The 23,616-nt window shown below is 36.0% G+C and overlaps 1 protein-coding gene across 4 annotated transcripts; it reads right to left on the reverse strand.

Annotated features, from left to right (window-relative positions):
* Window positions 1-656: 656 nt before the first annotated feature.
* On the reverse strand, window positions 657-23,107 carry VIPAS39 (VPS33B interacting protein, apical-basolateral polarity regulator, spe-39 homolog). 4 transcript variants are annotated; one of them, XM_058162440.1, is made up of 21 exons: window positions 22,630-23,107; window positions 22,095-22,153; window positions 21,132-21,224; window positions 19,478-19,577; window positions 17,984-18,130; window positions 17,455-17,493; window positions 16,078-16,142; window positions 15,145-15,201; window positions 14,367-14,459; window positions 13,716-13,749; window positions 12,473-12,575; window positions 12,358-12,385; window positions 12,045-12,118; window positions 10,584-10,659; window positions 9,761-9,895; window positions 9,325-9,366; window positions 6,058-6,147; window positions 5,607-5,693; window positions 5,177-5,266; window positions 3,952-4,056; window positions 657-1,446 (listed from the first exon to the last, which is right to left on the reverse strand). In XM_058162440.1, exons 1-21 carry the CDS (start codon window positions 22,691-22,693, stop codon window positions 1,429-1,431), a joined length of 1,599 nt encoding a protein of 532 aa, XP_058018423.1. In that variant the 5' UTR covers window positions 22,694-23,107; the 3' UTR covers window positions 657-1,428. The 4 variants fall into 4 exon arrangements, with proteins under 4 accessions (XP_058018423.1, XP_058018422.1, XP_058018424.1 ...); XM_058162439.1 differs by having other exon boundaries at window positions 657-1,449; window positions 22,630-23,090; XM_058162441.1 differs by lacking the exon at window positions 22,095-22,153 and having other exon boundaries at window positions 657-1,449; window positions 22,630-23,083.
* Window positions 23,108-23,616: the final 509 nt, after the last annotated feature.

A 23,616-nucleotide genomic window follows, 5' to 3' on the forward strand; every position in this document is an offset into this window, starting at 1 on the left:
CCAGTTGCATTGCACCAAATTTCTTTTAAGCTTCTGGCTCCTTCCCACCAATTACCATTCTGGTCTGCAGCTAAGGTCATTCTCCAAACATAAGGCTGTCGTCATGACAAATGCTTGGTTACGGAACCTGTTTTTAGAACTGTCTTTTTTTTAAAAATTACTGATTTCTTAGTTGCAGTCAGCAAATATTTTTTAGCTTTCCGACAGGATCAAAGCAAGATATTTTTTTTCTCCCCTTTTGAGGTTACTTTTACTATGCAGTTGCAATCCTTCCTTTCAAATATATTACACTATACTGTAAATTGTTTAAAAAATTGGTAACAAATGGCTTGGTTTAACCCATCATTTTCCCACTTGTTATTTTTTTCAATATGTTGGTTATATTAACAAAGAATCAGAGGTTCATTACTACCCATAAAACTGTCCCAAAATATTTTCAGAACGTTCCTTGCCTATAAGCACAATTTATAGCTTAATGTGTTGTGTGGATCCAGCCAATTATAACTTCATTCATTCTTGATGGTGAGATTGTCAGATGTATTTAGATGGTTGAGACAATATATAAGTAGTCTCAGTTTCTAAATATTGCATTTTTGGAAAACACTAGCTATTTCTTTCTTACTCATCTTTACAGCCAAACAACCAGAAACCAAAAATAAGGGAGGTAAAGCTTTATTTACAACATGGAAAGTGAAAGTCAACATAAAGTCTAGAAAGAGGATGGAGATCTGCTAACAAACCTAGAAGCATAAGTAGCAAGGGCCAATTATTTTCATTGGAATTAATAATATAATTTGATTAGTTCAGTACACCCTATAACAAGATTGGTAGTTTCCATATAGAACTGAACTCACATTCTCACTGGCTGAAGGACCATGCAGTTACATACTCCAACTTTTAATGTGGGAAATGTATGTAGGTTTATTCTTAAGAACCTTATGCAGCACTTCCTAAATAATTATCCTAGTTAATTGGTAATGGAGGCTAGAATAATGTGCAGGACAGAGTTTTCATATCACTAAGAATAACGGTCTTGCCCCTTAGATTCAAATGAGGGGAAAGCTTATTTATTATACAGATTTTTTTTCCTATGGAAAGCTGTCCTGATCGTTTCAGATGACTAGACAGTGAACAGGAAGTGGAAGCATTAAGTTCTTGACTCAATTATGCTTCCTTTTTCTATATAATTCCTCATAAGTTTATACTGAAGAGTTCAACTTGTCAGATTTGGCCTTCATTGGCTAAATGACTCTTTTAGCCAACTCAGTGCCTCAGAGGTCTCTTTCAGCGAAGGCTTCACAGAGGCAGCATCTTGAGGAAACAGGCAAGCTGACAGTGGATTGAAATCAGTGCAGAACTGGCTTGGCAATCTTTCTCTTTGACCTCATTGGGTCAAAATGAAGTGCTTCCAAAAGAATGGAGTTTCTCTCAGTTCTTCCATCGGATCTGCTGAAAGAAAAACAGAATTGGATATGGTCAATATCAAATATAATCACATCTCCAGGCTGAGAAAATAATTAGTAAATCTCTAGTCATCAAAGCCAATAGAAGCAGAGGAACCTATAAGCAACTTATGAGAAAATAGATAAAATAAGATTTTATTTATGGTCAAAACAAGAAAAATGTTATTGAAACTAAGTGACGTGGCCTAAACTAGTACAGCAATACTGATTTAAAGCCAAAAACATGTTTAAAAAAGGAGAAAAAATACCAGCTTTTTTTCATTCTCACCAGCTGGATAAAATGGAATAAACAATCTTGTCCATAAAATAGGACTCAGAAATGATTTAATCAGATCCATTCCCCCAAGATAAGTTACTGATAGATCTTTTGAGGATATTTTTCTACATATTAAAATCCAAAAGCAGGTGGATGACGCTTCCTACTTGTGGTAAAATTAACAGGGGAAAAATAAGACAAAGGAAAATAGCAAGACTCCTGGAAAAGGCGAACAATTGATCTTCCCATTCACTTTGATGATCTATAAGGCTTCAAAATTCTCTGTGATCTCAATTGGCACCAATAAGAAGAAAGGGAGTAGATATCAGGATATGGATACAAAATTACAGCACCTAATGATATCAAAAGTGGCAAAAAAAAAACATGTAACAAAACAAAGGGGTCCAGAGATAGAGCAACAAGATGTTCTTATTTCCTAGTATTTCTTAACTGCAGGAGCAGGGACTGGGGGAGACACAAGATTACACTATATTGCCAGTTGAGGTATGTGTAGCACTATTCAGTCATGAATTTTTGTATGAAATAACTGAGATTACTTAATTTTGTCCCACTCTGGTACTTTGAACAAATTCTGAGATCGAAAGTGTTTAGTTTTACTGCATGTTGTTTGTTCCAGATTGATGGAATCTAGTAAAAAGCAAAGTAAGTCTTGCAAATCTAAAACATGTTTATCTTTGCATTACAGAATACCACTCAGTATCTGGGTGACACACAACAGATAGCTACAACAGAGTGTTTTCTTTGCTTTCAGCTTAGCATGTCAGGTAAACTTAACTGATTATGGTTCAGTGTGACACATAAATCAGGTCATAGGGCCCATTTGACAAGCAATCCTTTTTCTAAAAAGTTACAGCCCATGAGAAATGTTGCACATTTCTACATTAAAAAGACAGTACACTTGTAATTTGTCCAACTGGACCTACAAAATCATAAATTACTATTTATTCATTTGAATGTATTAGCTACCCAACTCCAACAGGCTTTTATTTTTATGTTTAAACAAAATGGATAAGTGAATAATACTATATCCATTAGTTACAAGTACAACTAGATATACTTTTGTTTGTAAACAAAAAAGTTACCTGAACGTCTTTAATAGTATCATAAGAGTTGAAAGATTAAAAGGAGATCCTTAACTCAGCATGAATAGACCTAAAGCTAAAGCCTGAAGTGTAATAATTTGAAGAATTAGAATAATTTTCTTCTACATTTATAGTTAAATTCAGGAACTTATTGACAAGACCAATGTTTTTCAAAATGTATAGTATGGCTGCAAAAGTTAGACAAGCAGAAAGATTGAGTGAAGTAAACTGTGATGCTGTAGAATATATTTGAAAATTTAGACTTGAAGGAAAAAAAAGTTTTTGTTTTTTACTGGTTTTAATGTGTTTATTGGTTTTACTGTTTTTGTTGTTTTAAATTTTTTTTAAATTTTTAATTGTAATATATGTTCTGAATTGGTTTACAATTCAGTCACTTGTTATATGTCTGTTTTTTAAATCAGCTTGAATGATTTATTTGTTTGTTTGTTCATTTGCTTGTTCAACTTCTATAGCTACCCCGAGTCATTCACTGAGATGGGTGGCTATAGAAGTTGAACAAACAAATGAACAAACAAATACATCATTCAAGCTGATTTAAAAAACAGACATATAACAAGAAGCATAAAGAAAACTTACATATTTTGGACATATAATGCAACAGCAAACCCCCAATGCCTTTAAAAATTGAAGGCAGGAGAAAAACAGAAGACATGAAGTAGGAGCAGTTACTGACTGACTTATATACCAACATGACGAGTCAGAAGCTACTGAGCATATGAACAACAAAAGTTCATTACAAGAATTTTGGGATAATCCTTGTTTTGCCACGCGTATAAAGCACCGTGAGAAATCTCTACTATGAAAATCTTACATGGTTCCAACAGGCCAATCCATCTGCTCTTGAACAAGGTCCTTCCCCTTCTCCCATCCACCATGTTTACAGATGCTTCAGCTTCATTGGCTGAAAGCAGAACTGTCTGGATTTTAAACCACTGGCACAACAGCTTCCTTTGGAGCAAAGGAGCTAGTGTGTTTTTGCTTAATGAGACAGCAGACTCATTGAAGCACAGACATTCTGGACATGTTGCTCTCTAGAAGTGGGAAGGGTTTTATTCTCTTTTTCCCTCCGTCTTAGCAAGTACATGTAACCTGATGTGCTTTTTCTTACTGGGTTACTGAGGATAGTATCGATCTTCTCCTCTGCTGGAGAACCCCGTTCAACTTTGCATCTGTATGCCATCACTTGCTGGCGGTCCTTCAAGTCTTTGTATGTCTGGCAAATACCCAAAAGAGAAGCCAATTAAACAAACAAACAAACAAAAACCAACTATTTTTTTTTATCAGCATCCTCAAAATCACAGTGATCTAGACAGTCATCAACCATTCCTTCTCAGTAGCTATTTGGAAAACCTTCTTGAGTGACTAGCTACCATCATCGTATGAATTTATCTTCTGCTTTATACTTAGAAGAAATAAATCTAGCATGCCTAGATAATATGTTCTGAAATGTGTTGATTTTATACATTTATTACATTTTACTGAATCAATATATATCAAGATACCGATAATCTTCTGCTGATGTGGAAAATTTAGTGTTTGTGAAAACTGATTTAACACAGCATTAAAAAAATGAAAAGGACAAAGAAATGAACTCATAAGGTTGGGAAGGCTACTTTGAATACCACCCAGTGTTGACTGATAAAGTGATAAGTGAGTTCAAACTTGTAATAAAAGGCATCTTGTCCGGTAGGATCAAACATCTTGCCCATGGCGATATGTAAGTAAATTTGGTTAATTTGTATTTGCATGTAAGTAAATCTGGCTTCACTTGTGAAGGAGAATAGTGTATTCTGCTTTGGAGGGTTGATTTAGCGCAGGCTGGTAAAGCCTGTTATTAAGCCTGTTATTAAGAACACAGCAGCCTGCAATTACTGCAGGTTCGAGCCCGGCCCAAGGTTGACTCAGCCTTCCATCCTTTATAAGGTAGGTAAAATGAGGACCCAGATTGTTGGGGGGGCAATAAATTGACTTTGTAAAAATATACAAATAGAATGAGACTATTGCCTTATACACTGTAAGCCGCCCTGAGTCTTCGGAGAAGGGCGGGGTATAAATGTAAACAAAACAAAAAAACATAATATGCTGATAGTGATATGCAAAAGCTGCACTCAGAGGTGCAGCCAGCTGATTTGCAATCTCTTTAAACATACTCAACTTAGAAGCAATTTTAATAACGTAAAAGGGTTGAGGGAGGCAGCAGCTCTGAAATACAAACTACAGTATACTGCCAGTGATAGTTCCTTCAAGTAGAATAATTTAGGGATTTTTCACTAAAGAATCAACTCTATCACTGTCTGTTACACAATTTTCCATATAAAATATGTAAAACATACATCTATAACAACATCGTGGCACTTGTATTTCATAGCAAGATTCAGCTTAGTCTCAACATCTTCTATTAAACGCACGTACTCCTGCAGGACCTATAGGAACAAGACAAGGAAATATCAGAATATTCATGATCCCTTCCTTATCTCCCCTCACTTAATTCCACATCAGTTTCACCCTGAAGTAAATTTATTTTATCCCAAATTATATTTCTTCACCAATTACTTTCCAAAAGCTAGGTGGTCCACTACTTTCCAAGGTGTATGAAAACAAACAGTGCATACCAAACTAGAGAAATATTTCTTCTAGTTTTCATGAACAGTGTACAAAATTATCTGGGAAATGGGCACATGAAGGCTTTTCATGATGGAGGCAACATCTTGTTGACCAACGGACTATACCAGAAACAGACTACTGGACAGCTTTCTCACATACCTGCACCGGGGCGTTATTCCGCTGTAATATCTCCACCACTCGATGGAAACCAATAGGAGCTCTTTTTTTGGTATAGCCTAACCAATTCTGAAATCACAAATTGAGAAAAAGAAAATAGCACCACACTTTGTGACTGCCTGAGGATGCACTGCTAAACATCACTTAGGAGAGACAAGATTTATTCTTGGGTATCTTTTCCATTTTCTGCACATGTCCTAAAGAGGAAGATGCATTGGACAAAGCTGCTGTCCTTTTCTGATATAACTTACCTGTAGGATACATTAGAAAATTCAAAGAGAATAATTGGAACAAGTCTTTTCCTATAAATGAACTAATCCATTAATCATTGTGTAAGGGCAGATAGATAAGCACATCACTGGCATAAAGATTCATTATGTCAAGCAGCATGAATCAGGCATACATGATTCAATGAAAATCAGTAGGGTCTCACCTTTGTTGTGAACAAAGCATCCACGTCATGCCAAGCTCGGAGTTTGGCACGAGCAGCCAGAGCTGTTAGCACGTACTGTTTGTCTGGAATCTGTAAGGTAAAGAAATGGAAATCCTAGAAATGGCTTGAGAGAGCTAGACTGCGATCCACTGTGAAGTAATAGTTAAAGTGATGGATTAGGTTTCAGAAAACCTAGGTTCATATCCATTCGTAGTTACAGAAGCTCACTGGATGATTCGAGGCTAATCATTCTCTGTCAACCCACCCTTCCTAAGTTGTTGTGAGGAAGAATTAGAGGAAGAAGTACTTTGTATGCTGCCCTAACCTCTTGGAGGAAACTGAAATTGAAAATAAAGACAATTAAATCCATTGGTTGCTGAGATTTTTGTAATGAAAGCTCAATTGCATGGGCCTTGGTCTGATCTAGCAAGGATTTCCTTATACCTTATCCAACAACACATTATCTGGATGATTTTCCATAATTATTTTTATTGCTTTCAAAAATTTTCCTATTAACCATGAACCATTTGAAGATCATAATAACAAAAATAATAATAAAACACAATAATAGGCCATGCAAGCAGTTACCCTGCCTCCAAATAAAAACATACCACACATCACTCAACACTAGCCACTCAATAAAACTTACGGAAAGGGGGTCTATAAGTACAATCTGTATCCCTGAACTACAGTGCAAAAAAAAAAATATTCCACCAAATATCAGGCCAAGTTGAACGTAATCCCAAACTCATAGATACCCAAAGAAAGAATATCAACGATGGAATTAATGGAGGGAATTAAAAGACAAAAGAACGGGAAAGCACCAGGTCCAGCAGAGGTATAAAAAACATTACAAGATGTATTAAACAACGTGATGCTGCAGGAATTTAATGAATTACTACTAAAAGCTAAGATTCTGAACTCATGAATGGAGGCATATATAACTTTAATACCAAAGGAAGTGGCAGATCTACAACAAGTAAAGAGTTATAGGCCCATATCTCTATTAAATGCAGATTATAAAATTTTTGCATCAATCATCGCTGAAAAATTGAAAAAACGTTTAAATCAATTCATACGTATGGACCAAAATGATTTCTTACAGAAAAGGCAAATTAAGAGACAATATGCGGATTATATTAAATATATTAGAATACTATGAAGCACATTCAGAGAAGCAAATAGTGTTGTTGTTTTTAGATGCACAGAAAACATTTGATAACATGAATTGGTAATTTATGGTAACACAGTTAAAAATGATGGACTTTGGGGATAGATTCATAAATATGATTAAAACTATATATAATATATATATATATATATATTGATCATCAATTGTGTTGTAAATGTTGTACCTTGATGAACGTATCTTTTCTTTTATGTACACTGAGAGCATATGCACCAAGACAAATTCCTTGTGTGTCCAATCACACTTGGCCAATAAAATTCTATTCTATTCTATTCTATATAAAGACCAATCGGCAAAGGTGATGGTAAATGGCGAAATGACAGGGAAAGTAGATATTAGAAAAGGAAGACAAAGATGCCCGTTATCTCCATTATTTATACTGACATTAGAGATTTTAAATTGAAAAGTGAGACAGGACAAGGATATAAAAGGAATGAAAATCAAAAAAGAGGAGTACCAATTGCAAGCATTTACGGATGATTTGGTGTTTATTATGGAAGATCCAATAAAGACAGTGCCAAAACTGCTTGAGCAAATAGAAGAATATAGAGAAGTAGCAGGATTGAAAATTAATAAGGATAAGACAAAAATATTAGTAAAAATATGAGAGAAAAGCAAAAAAAGGAAATAATGAAAAAACTTTATTCAAATAATGAATAAAGTAAAATATTTGGGCATTCATTTAACATCAAGATGTGTAACTATTAAAGAAGATAATTATTACAAATTGAAAAAAAAATTGAAATAGACTTGGAGAGATGGAGAAATCTGCAACTGTCATTAATGGGAAGAACAGCAATAATGAAGATGAACATATTATCAAAACGGTTATTTCTTTTTCAAACAAGATGAATAAAACAGGAGAAAAAGTACTTCGAAAATTTGAAAAGAACAATATGGAAATATATATAGCAAGGGAAAAAAGCAAGAATTAATATAAAAATGCTACAAGATGCAAGAATTAGAGGTGTGTTTGGACTACTGAACTGGGAACTAAATTAAAGAAAATCTTAGAATATGCAGAAATGAATAGATTAACATTGAGAATAAAAGATGAGGAGGAATGGATGTATTTCAAGACATGGGGCAGATTTTATGATTGGTTAGAAAAGAAATATGAATAAAGATACAGAGATAAAATGGATAGGGAAAAGACAAATAAGAGAAAAGATAATGAAAAGAATAGAAACCCAGATGATGCCTAGGTAAATGAAAAAGAGGGAAGGGTGGGAAGGGAAAAAATGATGCTATAAAAAGTATACATGAATGATGAAATAGTTGTAATTATTAAACAAAAAAGAAATTGAAATGAAGATGTATATGAATAGAAAATCGGGGTTGCTCGCATACCATTCTAGATTGAATTGAAAATGGAAACAACAAGGGAGTGGGAAAAGAGAGGAGTAGAAAGGGTAGGAGGGGAGAAGAGAGAAGTGAGGGATAGAAAAGAAGGAAAAGGAGAGGAAGAAAAAAGAGAGATAAGAAGAAAGGTAGGAGAGAGGGTTAGAAAAGGAAGAAAAGAGGAGTGGGGGAAAGGAAGGGGAAGTAGGAAAGGGAAGGAGAGGAGGAATGAAGAAAGTAGAAAGGGTCAGAAGAAGGAAGAAAAGAGAAGAAGAGGAAGAAAAAGTTTTGGTAAAATAAAAGAGAGGAAATGGTAAAAGAGCAACCCTGAACAATAAATAAATAATAATTAAAAATAGTTAAAAGAGGAATGATTACCAATGGATAAGAGACTGTATATTTAAGTATGTTTATGAGAAATAAAAATAAAAACATTTCCCAAACTCATAGATACCCTGCGCAGCTCACTAAAGAAAAGATGAGGAGCAAGTGAAAATCTTAAGCTTATTTCTTGTACTAGAGTATTATGGCTGTGAATTCAATCTCTTAAAACCAGTGCAATGAACATTGCCCAATTAAGCTACTTTAACTAAACTGTGTCACACTTCATGGTTTTAGCAGCACAATCCCTTAAATTCCTTCATTCCATAATACATATCCTCTGAATACATTTCTAGGATCGTTGGTCTCGTCTAGAAGGTAGAGATATATGCTTGGCAAACTACCAGTTTCCTTACCTTGAAAGTTTTCTTCAAGTTTGCTGGACTACTGAATGTTCCCTGAAAAAGAGAGACAATGCAACCTTTTAACCAAGAAGAAAATGTTGGTAATAAGCAATATATATACAATTTACACAGCATTTTAGAATTTTCTCCCCAAACACAAATAAAACCATTTTATATATAAACTATTTTAAACATCTATTACATATTAGGCTGAAAATATTCCAAGGTTTAACATGCAAGGAAGCCTTATCAGAAGTAACTGAATTGAGGATAACTGTATTTTTACATTCAGTATTTTTAAAAACTCTGCAGTATTTGAAAAGCCCATTGTCTAATATACAATATTTCAGATGCCTGCTTGCATAAGGTTATGGCTTCTCCTTTATTCTGAAAAGACACCAGCTTCACCGATTAACATAGAGATCCCCATTGCTACCGCAGTTCTAACCTCAGTTTCTGTGTAATGGTAGAAGCAGGAGTAGAAAAGCGTGGTGACTAATGGCATGTTAAGAATGGAAGCTTTTCTAGGATATTTTCGAAAGATTTCCGTCTGCCCAGAAGACTCTAAATGTTTGTCATTTGCCTGGAAAAAATCAGAACAGAAAGAGTTGCATAGGAATAAAGACATCTAATGTTACCTCAAAACATTTTTAAAAAAATTTCGAAGACAATCAGGATTAAATCCCAACAAGTGGGTTGCAATCCTTTCCATATTTACCCAGAGGTATAAGCCTATGTTCAGAAGTGTTCTCTCCTAAGAAAGTTTGGATAGAATTGTGGTCTTCATGAATTTGTCCTAGTCGTTACCTGTTAGCTTAACTTACTCCAAGCCCTACTGAATTTCACAAAGAAGGAATAGGATAAAGATTACATTAGTAATATCTGTATCTCAGAAACATCCTTTATTTTCTGAGATTGCATGGCAATAATCATGCAAGCCCAGGAAAAGATATGCTTTCTCTAAGGACTTCTGAAACAGTCACCCAGCATCTGCCATGGTGGCTTCATTATGGCAGGCATGGACAACTTTTTCCAGCCTTGGGACAATGTCTTTCTTTTGTTCTATGTCTACAAGGTTTTTCTCCTCCGATCCAGAAATTGGGGGGTGGGGGGGTGGGGGGAAAGAGGAGAGAAAGGATTTAATATTTTGGCCTTGTCTACTTTTCTTTTTAGTCCACATAAAAAGCTTGGTGTTAGAATAAGTAGGTGAAAGCCAAGAAGTCTGGAATAATTGTAACTGTCATGTACCCAGTGACAGAGTGGGACCTTACCTCAATGATGATCTGTCTCTCTAAGAGTGTATAATGATCCTGAACATGAGCAGCATCCTCTGATGAAAAGGGCAACCTAGATTGAAGAAGTGGTAGGAGCTCACTTTTGCATTCTTCCTTTGTATAAAACATAATTATATTTATTCAAAAGCAGGTGCAGTGAGGCAATCTCCTCCAACTGGGTACGCCATAAATTCAGTTAACAAAGATTAATTCAGGCCTAATGAACTTTACAATCTATTCACTGAATGCAAAAAGAGCTATATGGGTCCAAAACAAAGGTATGCCCCACATTCTACTTGCCAAAACTAGGCAAGCTAGACGTCAGCTAGACGTTTATGAAAAGCTCATACAAGCAGGCCCTCAAGCAACAGATAATTAGACATTACAATGCATTTGAACTTGGTAGTGTTTAGGTAGTATAGCAACTATTGTTAGTGTTATTCTTTATTAATTTGTCTCTGTTTCTTTAAAAACGTTTCAAGTGTTGACCAGCAAAACATTTGAGGCAGTCATTTCTGCTCCTACAATTTGAACTGTTTTCTAACCAAAACAGTCCTTTTGTTGGTCCTAAACTTGCTGGTATGGCCTTGTTATTACAGCTGCAGGGAAAAACATTTCCCAAACTATTTTCTTTGCATAGTGCATTACTCTGTAACTACTAGACAACCCATACCCCATCTTGTTTCAGAGATATTTCCTTACCTAAACAGAGAAACAGAATGATCAAGGGGCAAAAAAGCAGTGGGAACAGGAGCAACTTCCAATTTCCTACCAGCTTCCCCCTTGAATTTCCTTGTGGGAAGTTGGCTGGGAGCATCTGAAATCTCCTCCTCCCTTCCCTCCCCCTTCCTTTTTTTCAGCAGGCAGGTTAAAGGCTGCTATTAGGTGGGAGAGAGAGTGAGGGATTGCAAGACAGACTGGGAAATTGTCACAGAAATGAAAAATGAAGATCACATGACCACATTAGCAGCCCAGCAGCAACCAGGAGGACAGAAACAGTCACAACTTCCCCAAATTTCAATCCCCAGGGAGTCATAGGTACCAGATTTTGGACACCTTCTGTAAGTTAACCCATTTGAGAAAAACTGTTGCCCTGTGATGCACCATTTCACAGAGTTAAAAGTCATGAAAAGTATTTTAGTGGTATATAGGTGACGTTCTTTTCCTTATTTCTACTTTCTTCTCCCCAAAGAAAAGCTTCTTCCTTATAGCTTTCCATTATTTTACTTTGTGGGAAACAATAAGGCTTCCTTCCCATTAATGCTGCAATTACTTTACCTCTAAGGCAGGTGTGTCAAACTCGCAGCCTGCAGGCTGGATGTGTCATGTGATGCCCCCATCCCCGCCCAGTTTAGCAAAAGGAGGGGAGGAAGTCACAATACGTCACGTGACGACGCGGGTTTGACACCCCTGCTCTAAGGCTTATTCTCCTTTTATTTCTCCATAACTTTCACTTACCCAATGCAACTTTTCAGAAACTCCTTTCTTTTCTCAGCATCCGAAATAGTCAAATGTTCACGGTATTGTGTCAGCTGGAGATGGTGGAAACAAGACAAAACAGGCTTAGGAGGAGAGCAGATTAAATAGTCAATCAAGGTTGGGTAGCCCTGGTCCCATCTACTCAAATGTTTTTTCTCCAGAGGGATTAGGAATATAATTTCCATTTTTCCTAATTGAGAGTAAGTACTGTGTGGCTTGCCTTCAATTTCTCAGCATATTGTTGTTTCCTCCCACTAAAAAAAAAAGTGTCTAGGCAATGTGGGATACTCACTGCAACTTCCTCAGTCCTGCCCAGGAATCTAGAAAGGAAAAAAAAACATGTATTAGACCTGTTCAACTTCCTGCTCGGGCATCAGTTTTGGCTGTATGCTCACAAGGGCTTTTACCTCAACAAGTCTAGGAGAAGTTTTTGGTCTCCAGTCTCCTTGAGAAAATGTATTAAATGGCGCAAAGCAACTTGCCGCATCTCCAGCTCTCTGAACAGGATCTCTAGTTGTAAAGAGAAGAAGTGCTTGTCTAACAAGATCAGGCCTGAGTAATCCCCTCACTCTTTCTTTTGCTTAAGTATTTCACATCTGTTGGCCATCCTGGAAAGAGAGGATGGGAAGGGTAATCCTATGCATCTGGAGGGCCCACAGTTGGAACAAGTCAGCTTACTACATGGTCGACTAACCAGAAGAAATGAAAGGGTCACCTTAGCTATGCCATGCTACATGCTCACTGCATGTCAGTGCCCTGCCTTTAGCTAATTAATGGGATGGAGGCAACATAATGTTGGCTTATAAGCGAGTCTCTAACTTAGAAATTCCAGTTTTGTTGTTGTATTTGTGGCTTACTGCTACAATATGTAAAATCTAACCAGTACTATTGTTGTCATTAAAAGGGAATGCTGCAATTAACAGTTAATGAGTCAAAAGAAAGAGGGTTAGCATGGGATTCAATACTGGAAATAAAAATTAAAAATTAATTTTAGCTCAAAATAATACTGTGGTTCAGTCTGCTAGTTCAAGTCTAAATTAATTCCCTCTTCAGCTGATCAAGTATTATTTCAATAGCTGACAAGCTGAGAGAGGATACCCCTCAGAGAGGTAATTTATGCACTGCAAAAGTTCTAACAAGAAAGAAAATCTGACACACTTCAGCTCGCCAACATATGATTACAAAAATGGTAATCTTTGAATTTGCCACCAAAAAGATGCTCTTTATAGAATGTAATGTAATGTAATGTATGGCAGTATTTTTCAAACTTGGCAAATTTAAAATGTTGGGCTTCAGCTCCTAGGATTCTTCAGCTATCATGCAGGCTGGAGGATTCTGGGATTTGATGTCCACACATTTAAGGTTCCTACATTTGAAAAAAACTTATCTATGCTGATGAATGGGAGCTGGCTTCTATGCTCAGCAGATTCAATTATAACCACTCTCTGCAGCAACAATGTTTTCCCCACTATATATAAAGAAATTTCAATTTAATTCATGAGATTATAAAATCAATTGATACTGCCTAAAATTATTGTCTTGAAAAGCACAGGAGTTCTGTCAGCTTGACTTGTATGAGAAGAAGTAGGCTAAACATACTTTATACAGACACATTTATAAATCTATTTGGGAATCCTGGACATTACATACCTTTCCTTAAGGTTCTTTTCAGAAAAATGAGTATCTGCAGGAAAACAGACAGAACCAGGGTCCATTATATCATCCATTCATCTACAATTGATATCTTCAATTGAATGGATACAATTGATATCCATTCATATACAATTGACTGATATCTTGCCTTTATTTGTACAACTGATAAGCCAGATCTTTATAGATTTACTGCTTGTTTATAGCTAGCCATATGTCCATTGGCAATTATTTTGTAAAAGTGTGGGTAACAATCTTCCTAAATTCCCAATGTGCTCACTACTTTGGAAAAAAAAAACCACTGGGGACTTCTGCTTGCTGCATGATAATTTGGATTTTTGGACATTTAAAAAATTTAAAAATGTTTAAGGGGTTTTATAAGAGTTAATTCACTCTTCATTTCTTGGCGGCAGAAGTAGCTGAACCAATGCCTTACATTCCAAAATATTTTGTAGCAGCAAAACAAAAGCAAAAAGGTCAATTGCCTCATCTAGAAGATCCCAGCAATTTAGGGGAATAATTTATGAAAAATAATAATAATAATAATAATATAAAAGTAACCACATCCTCATATACAGAAATAGAAATTAAATGGGTCAAACTGAACTGCTGTTCCCGTCCCCCGCTGCTATATATTGGAGCAGGACTTACAGCTGTAATAACATTCCCATCATGCAATGCAACAGCTTCATCCAGCAGCAGTAATTTGTCCTGCAAGGAATGGAACCTTTCCAAGGAACACACCTAGAGAAGAGTAAGATTCATCAACAAAAACAATATTGGAAAGATCTAAAACTATGGCTAACTAGCTGATTGTGTGAGGAATTCCAGAGACAACCATGGAAGTTATTGCTTTCAGGGAGACAGCTTTAGCCTAATTACAAGCCCAGAAGCCTCAGCCACTGAGAAAAACACTGTCATTTTGTACTATGCCCCTGGATTTACATCATCAAGCTCTACACACTGTAGTAGGAATCCTTTTTCTAGCATTTTCAAGAAAATCTTGAAGTCATTCTAAACCAACTAAACAGGCCAAGTGTTAGGCAAAACCCCAGTCGTAACTCTGAGGATCCATAAGAATTGGAGGTTCTACTTATGTCTCCCTGATAATCCCTCCTCAAGTAATTTCATTTATTTCCTAATCTCCATGGCAAAGGAAAAACTGGGCAGCATCTTCCACTTTGAGGATCTTACTTTAAATAGTCCCTAAAAATATCTAAGGTCAAAATATCTAAGAGGCATTAAAGCTATGCAAATATATCTGATTAGTGGCTCTAAAGAAAACTAATTGTGGATCATCTTTATGAAAACAAGCTATAAAGATAGCTTGTTTTCCTCTAGCCATCAATTGAGAATTCTCAGAACTGAAACCAATTTTTTGAAGCATAAGATGAACTATCTGAAAGCTCATCCTGTTTCCACTTCCTACCTTGCCTCTCTGCAGCCGTCTTACTGTATCATTAGGGCTCCAATCAGAATTGTAATCCTGAAAGAGTAAAAAGAAAACGAAAACCACCAATAATGCCTTACAGATTTTGAAAAATCCAGTTATGATCAAGATATATGGGGAGAGAGACAAATAACATTCCAGGCATCCTACCAGGCAACTCTCAGGGGACTTGGAAAGTTGAAAAAATAATTTAGGAATACAACATAATGGCAAGATAGGAATCTTGGATTGGAACCCATGTTTTTAATTTGTCACTAGTTTAATCACTGAAAGAGGTAGGGCATGTTTTGCCTGCAAAAGTGAAGCCACAGGAGAGATTTGATAACATCTTCAGCAAATAAAGGAAGAGATGAACTTGTTCTATTTCCTTTTGGATGACAGGACTAGAACCATAGAACCACTCTACAAGGTTAATAGGATAGATATTCGATAAGAGCTGTCAACCAGTTGATTAGGTTGTCTCAGGAAGTTTGGAGGGCTTCAAACAGAGATTGTATAACCACTGATTTTAGCTGATCCTACATCAAGGAATACTTTGACCCAGATGGCAACTAAAGGTTTTTATGATTCTATGATCTAATCTCTTTTCTCTTCAGACATTGATTAAGAAAAAACTCTTTTAATCTCTTTTAAAACATGGAACTTGCTGCTAAAGCAATATATTTGCCTGGGAAAAGAGTTAGCAAACCATGCTATAGTTACTGTTTTGTAAGCTTCCAATTTCCTTGCCTAGACTTATAGCCCAATTATCTGCATAGCGTATGCATATGCACAAAAAGCATGCTCAGTTGTTTAAGTGTCCTTGGGCAAAAAGAGATGATGTGAGCTTTTATATTTAGGATAAGGTTTTTGTCATCTGATTCTAAACTACTTAACTCTCTCCTTCCTTCAGATTCCAATAAATATACTAACCTTATAATCTCCTTTTGGTCTGCGTAATTCTGGAGCATAATTTTTAAATCCTGTTTCTGTAAGAGCTGAAAAAGGAAGAGCAAAGTTTCTGAATTAAGTTTCTAATCTTTCTATGCTTTTTGCCCCTTCTATGGCTCATAGTCACTAAGTTGAATCAGCACCAAAGTAACAATAATGCCAATTAAAGCAAGAAATAAGAAGAATCGTCTGAACGCACAAACAAAAGCATCTGTTTCTAAAAACAAACAAAGCAGACAAAGCAGACAATGGCAATTTCAAGGTTATTATCTGAAGGAGTCCAAAAAATGTCCTGATTCTTGTCTAACTATCAGGATGTATGCTTTAAAATATCTCACGGAAACTTTCAAATTCCAATTCGTCCTTCTTTCCAACTGGCTTTTCAAAAATCTTTGAAGACCTGGAATTTATGCTATAAGCCGCTCTTAGTCATTTCAAAATGAGATAGCAAAAATAAATTAAATAAATAAATAAATAACTTAAGGCATGGGGTCTGGAGATTGGATGAGGTATCAATGTGATTTTGGGGGTGACTGTTGTTACATGACTTTGATTAACTTTTCTTTTATTATTTTTTTGTTCTATCTTGTTCTGTTGGTTTTTAATCTCCTGTCAACCACTCAGAGATCAACTGGCAAGATGAAAAACTATATAAATTAATATAATAAACAAAGACATGAATGTCCCAAAGGTGTGTTTTTTTTCAAGAGGCAACTGGACTTACTGATTTTTCTTTGAAGACATTTTGCTTGTCATCCAAGAAGCTTCTTCAACTGAAGAAGCAAAACATCTTCAAAGAAAAACTAAGTCCAGTTGCCTCTTGACAAAAAAAGCACCTTTGGGACAACCATGATCTGGATGACTGAGAATCTCCATAGACAAACACATGAATCTGCTTTGTGATAACACTTGAATGCTTGGTTGCTTCATTTGGATACGCTACAATCCTACTCTATGGAAAGACATACATACTCCTCTCCTCAGAGACAGCCCTATTCCTGTTCTTTAGTCTCAGCATGGAACAGGGGCTACAACTTCTAGCTGGTATATCCTGGCTTACTTTCTCTTCCTAATGGCAGGTCTGACACTACATCCTGAACCCAATAGAGGGCACTTTGTCTTCAGTAATTTCTTGAGTGTTTTTCTTTGGAGAGTAAACTCTGAATGAAGTGAAAGGACAAAGATTGCAAAGAAAGCCTAGCGAGGAGAAATTTGTAGAAAATAAGATGACAGCTCATATATTTATATTCCTATGCAATCTGCATGATTTGTCACATAGGAAAGGTGCAACTAATTTCTCCAACATAACATGAGAAGCAACCTTCCTTTTAAGTTTAAGATTAAATTTAATCTTCTTACCATCTGAAAGTGACTGAAAACTCCCATGCTTATTTCTTCCTAGAAGTAAAGCACAAATATGAAAGACAGAAATGAAGTCATTATTTCATCTAACTGGAAGCCTATTCAGCCAATAGCTGTAAAAAAAAAAAAAAGCCAAACAGGATGCATTAAGATGTACAATTTCACAACCTCTATGAACATCTCATTTAACAATATTGAACAACTGCTGAACACTGGACATATTGCCAAAAGTGTTAATTCAACTGGAAATATAAAGAGAAGCAAAACATTGTATTTCACATAAAAATATTTTTAAAAGCATAAAAACAGTGACCTTTTGCACAATAAGTTACTAGGTAATAAGTAACTTACCTTGCACAGGCTTGCTACCAAAATCGACTAACAACTGCTTTAATACTCTGCCAATCACAAGTTGGCGAAGAGCCAGAGATGAAGAAATCTTTTGATCAGACAAGCTGAAACATGCAATTCTGATGCTTCAGGGGGTAGCTGTGTTGAACAAACGCACCCGTAATCAATACTCTACCTTTAAAAAAGCTGCTCAGTGAGTAAGAAGAGGACTGCTTGGGTATAGCTGCATAGGAAGAGCCCTTTTGCTGACTCAGATCCCTTCCTTCAGAGGTACTGCTGCTACTGCTGCTGGAGGCAGTCTCTCTGATTGACCATGAAATGCCTATAAAGAGAGAGGGGGGAAGGGAGGGAAAAAGAAAGATCTGTGAAAAGGATATCATTCTTTAGCAAATTAATTTATCTATTTTGGAAATGGCAAATTTTCAGTTAAACAGGAAATGAAACAGTATGCTTAGTATAGGTATCATGATAATTTACAACGGTAGAATAACATTTTTAGATATTTTTAATTCTTTTCTGCTTAATAACTTAATTTTATAAGGTATTTTTTATAAGTCAGTGATTTCAACATGTTAAATATACAATTTTAGATATTTGGCATTTTGACTTTTTATTTTTTTTCTATTTTTTTCTTCTTTTTTTCCTTTTGTTTAGGGTTTTTTGGAGGTTAGTATTTCAAAACACATGGTTTTATTTATCAGTGGGCGTGGAGACCATGAATGGAGACAGAGCAGATCAAGTGGCTGATTTGATTGATTGTTGCTACCATAAAGGATAGGTGGTTTTTTTTAAAAAAAATAGGTTTTATTATATGGTGGATGTTAAATTTTGTAAGCTCACCTATGTGTGAGCTGGGTGGCTATATACATTTATTTAATAAATAAATATTTTTTACAATCATCCTTTTTACAATCCAGATTGCAAAATTTTGGGATATGACATAGTATAATATTAACATCATTGATATTTATAGGTTTATTAACTACTTGTGAATGTTTAAAGATTATTCCAAAAGGATGCCAGTAATTCTCAAGACCAGCTCATATGAGTCAATTAGCGCTCAATATTGTTACACCCAGTGGTGGGATTCAGCCAGTTCGCACCACTTCGGGAGAACCGGTTGTTAACTTTCTGAGCAGTTTGGAAACTGGTTGTTGGAAGAAATCATTAGGGCAGAGAATTGGTTGTTAAATTATTTGAATCCCACCACTGGTTACACCTCAAACTAAGAAAAGCTGATATACACTATATTATTTGTGGAGTTCAATAAACTCAAAACACAATTTTTGATCAATCAATTTCAAATCTGTCAATGCCAATTTAAGGTATTCTTAAGGATTTACAGACATTGATTTAGCATTATCAGATATTGCAATTCTTTAGTTTATAATAGATAAGATATTTCATCTGAAATTACTGGAGAGACTATTGTATACTTTCAATTGCTTGTATTTATTAGTTTTTCCCTACTAAAAAAGGAAATTTGGGCAGAGGAAAATGAATGAATGAAGCCATTAGACTTTGTCAGCACCCAAATTTTAAACATGGATCTTCTCTAAAATACATTTAGGGTGCAATTCTGATTGATAGCTGCAGCATCAACCAAGGTACATAGATATATACTTTCAAAAGTATTTCCCCAAATCAAACGAAGTACTATTGCACTTACTGCCCACACGTTCCCCACTCCAGCTGAACCTCTCAAGGTCATCATCATCATCATCTAGAATATCTGGAAGGCTATTGACTGTTCTCTTAGATTCCTTCAACTAGGAATAAAAACAATGTTAGGATGAAGTCTGGATTATTATACTATGTATTCGGATTAGAGTTGGAGCATTTAGGGGGACTGCTGTATTTTCTATTGTGTGGGACCACTGTAAAATAGTTAATCTCTTAAGACAAACCCCAGATTTTCTTAGATATGCAGTTCCTATCGACTTGGGCTACAACCGTTCTTCTCAACAAAATAAATATTAGTTCTGTCATAACTCCATAGGTTACTAAATTTCTTGAAATGTGCACTGTATTACAAATCCTTATTAAACCTGAGAAACTTGAGTGTTTCTTTTTCCAATTTCCCATGATTAAGTTGAATAAAGACCACAATGTTTTCCTTCTATAGAATAACCAATCCTTTCCTTTTCTTACATCAGACTGCTTTAAAGTGGTCCTGCAGCCAATGCATTCTGAAGCACTTCTTCTGAATCATTTTCAAAACTTGCATAGTCTTACTAAATTAGGTTTAGGACTGGTAGAACTAGAACAGTACTATACTTTGCTGCAGGGTTGATAAATTTCGAAACTGGTGGCTATAGGATTATAGGATTCTCACCCAGGATCCTCCTCCATCAGTGGCAGTAAGAACAATATGTTTAGGCACTATAACTAGAGTTCCTACAAACAATCCTTACTTTTCTGAAGGGGAAAGTCTTAGCAAAGTTAGTTTCTAGGAGACCAGATTTTAAAGATGCCTCCTTATTGAAGCAGTATCTCCCGAGGTAGACTAGAACTATTTGAAGATACTTCATGGGCTCGGTGCTCTTCCCAGCCATCCCCTTAAAGAGTTGATATCATACGTAAACCAGATTCTTTCCTATATAATGTTATTAAAATAAACTCCACAACTTTTCATTTCAATAGCTTGAGCCCTTCCTCAATCATACACACCAGGAAGCACTAACTTTTGTCACTGTTGAGACACCAAATTAAAATGTTTTCTTTTTAAAGATTCATTCATTCCCACATTCTCATCTGCAAACACTTCAGTGAACTTATAGGACAGAAATGCATGTTAGACTTAAATGCCCATTTTGTACAAAATGGCAAGTGGATTTGTCTGTTGCATCCAAAGTCTCTCAAATGAGATCCAGTAAATCATGGGTGTAGTGTACATATTCAGAGACAAATCCTTTCATATGGAATAGAAATTTAAAACTATGGGAAAACAAATGCATTTTCATGCATATTTTTTTCATCTATCTATCTATCTATCTATCTATCTATCTATCTATCTATCTATCTATCTATCTATCTATCTATTTATCTATCTATCTGAAATCATAAAAAATAAAAACTACTTTTAATGAAGAAAGGAAATTCAGTTCTGCACTATGTATCGTATAAATTACATCCAAACAAATGTGATTAACAGCTCTGCTTCCAATTTGTAACAAAATCTGCAAAGTTATCCCTAATTTCTTTAAAGCAAATATAAGATACAAAACACTAATTCTGTATGCAGATTTCTATTTTCTGCAGAAATTCAGGCAAGGGCATGAAAATGTACTCTTTTCACCATTTTTTCATGATAAAAATTATACCTGAAGCAGTTCATCATCTTCATCATCAAAAGTAAAGGCTTTACATTTGGAACTGTTCCAATATTCTTCTTCATCAACCTTCATCTTGCTCATCTGCAAAATAAAAATTATCATTTTGATTACAATTGCAATGTAGATATCTAGCGCACAGCATTATTTATTATTTTATTGTAGCCAAATTTTCAGAGAAAGATTTATATGCTGGATATTCTCAAAACTATAATAGGTAGCCACTGAAACAAAAGTATCAATCTAACTAGTAGCTATAAATATCATACTAAGAGGCAGATCCAAGAAAAAAGTGACAGAATATCCTTCTACTGACATTGCTCCTATCCTATTCTACTGACATTGCCATTTTGATATATCACTTGTCAATATATCCCATAGTCTCCCCCATAGGATGTCAGCTCTCATACTAAGATAAAAACCAAAATCAAAACTATCAAAATTACATTTCTCAAAATACTTTAATATTCCTTTTTTAATAAATATTCAATGAAACATAGATCAACAGAAATGAACTATTAAATTGGTGCCACACATTTCCCTCATTTTTTAAAAGATTCACTAGATTTGTAGCATAGCAGTTATTACTAACAAATACATTTTCTGAATACCATCTATTAAGTAAATAAGTGTAAACAAATTAGCACTCCAATTTTAAAGAGGATGTTTTATTGGAGATTTAGTCACTTATCTGGGGCCAATTGCCCTCATATGGAAAATTGACTTATATACTGTTCTCTGGGTACTTTACTATCTATATCTTTTGCAGCAATTCAACAATGATAGATTACATACATGTGCACTCATCTATGTCTGTGATGAATTGGATAAAAAAGGCACATCTAGGGAATATTTTACTCTAAATATAAAGAGCACTAATATTCTGTGGCATTGCCAAAACACGGCTGCCAATAAATTTGCAATGGATTTATTCCCGACATTTAATCCATTCACCTTCTCCTTATTTGGACCTTGGAGGGAAGGCCCACGGTTCCTTTCATCTTCATCCTCAACTGCAATTATATTTTTAATATTATTTTAACGGGGGGGGGGGACGACAACATAACAGCATAAGAGCACAATAGTGCCTACCATTCCTGTCCTATTGTTCCCTTCATTATATCAAATTAATATAGTTGATGCATATTTTTTTACTTATATATGTTTTCTTCAAGATATGTTGTTTTATCTATGACAATTGTTTGTGTATACTGTTGTGACAAAAAGAAATAAAAAATAAATAAAAAAAACATTGCATTTGCAGACATTTTTTCCTATTTCTCCTCTGCCTGTCCCGGGCTTAAATGGGTGTGTGTGTTCGTGTTCCACCTACGCGAATTACACGGGATGGTACGTGGAGCTGCAACCTCCCGCCCGGAATCCCGCTTTTACCTTCTCGACCCTAAACTGACTGGAGGAACCAGTAAACCGGTACGCCCCCAACCTAGAAAGACATGACGGCCCAAATGAAACAAGCGGACCCAGGTACCCTCGGAAAAGCAGGCCAGACCACGAGAAACGAGAACGAGCGAAACGGCCAAGTCTCCGATCATGCGGGGCGGCGGTCCATGTTCAGAAGCGAATCCGCCCTTTCCCCGGCGGAACGACTCGGTTGGGTCCCCGGCTCTCGGATACCGCCGTAGACAGGGAGAGCAGGCCGCCTCCGAAAAGCATCACGGGAGTGATGTTTTCCAAGCTCTGGCTTCGCCTTCGATATATCAAGAAGTTATTGCTGCCTAAGGAAACTACAAATCCCAGCACGTCCTCATAGCTTGGTTTCCCGGGATGAAATGCCTTAAAAATCGAACTACAAGTTGAAATCGAACTTCCAAGAAGCCATACTTCCTTTTCCGCTTCACTTCCCTTTCTTGACTACGGAATTACAGAGGAGTCAATATTCCTCCGCTGCGCTGTGCTGGAGTCAACTAGCTAAAGAGCCAAGAAGCGTAAGCGATCAAGACACTCCTGATTGACGGAACCATACCTAGCTGAGACCGTGGAGATAGAGCAAGGACAAACCTATGGAAAATAGAATAATAATGAACAACTGTGCACAAAGGACAGGATTTTGAGCAAAAAAACCAACAACTTTGGGCTTATGCGTGAATGAATGTGCATTACTTTAATTCGCTTGAGTCAAAACCCATATGTGAAACTGAGCCACAAAAATAATATACATAGAACTTCAAAAAATGTATACTTGTGGCTTGGTGGGCGTGGCATGGCTTGGTGGGCGTGGCTTGGTGGGCATGGTAGGGGAAGGTTAATGCAAAATCCCCATTTCCTCTCGAATAGCTGGGACTTGGGAAGCAGAGAATAGATGGGGGTGAGGCCAGTCAGAATTTTTACTACCGGTTCTCTGAACTACTCAAAATTTCCGCTACCGGTTCTCCAGAACTGGTCAGAACCTGCTGAAACCCACCTCTGGAGGTAACATATTTACGAAAGCCTTATACACTAAAAAGGAGGACTTTGC

Source organism: Ahaetulla prasina, chromosome 1, assembly GCF_028640845.1.
Source record: "Ahaetulla prasina isolate Xishuangbanna chromosome 1, ASM2864084v1, whole genome shotgun sequence".
Lineage (NCBI taxonomy): Eukaryota > Metazoa > Chordata > Lepidosauria > Squamata > Colubridae > Ahaetulla > Ahaetulla prasina.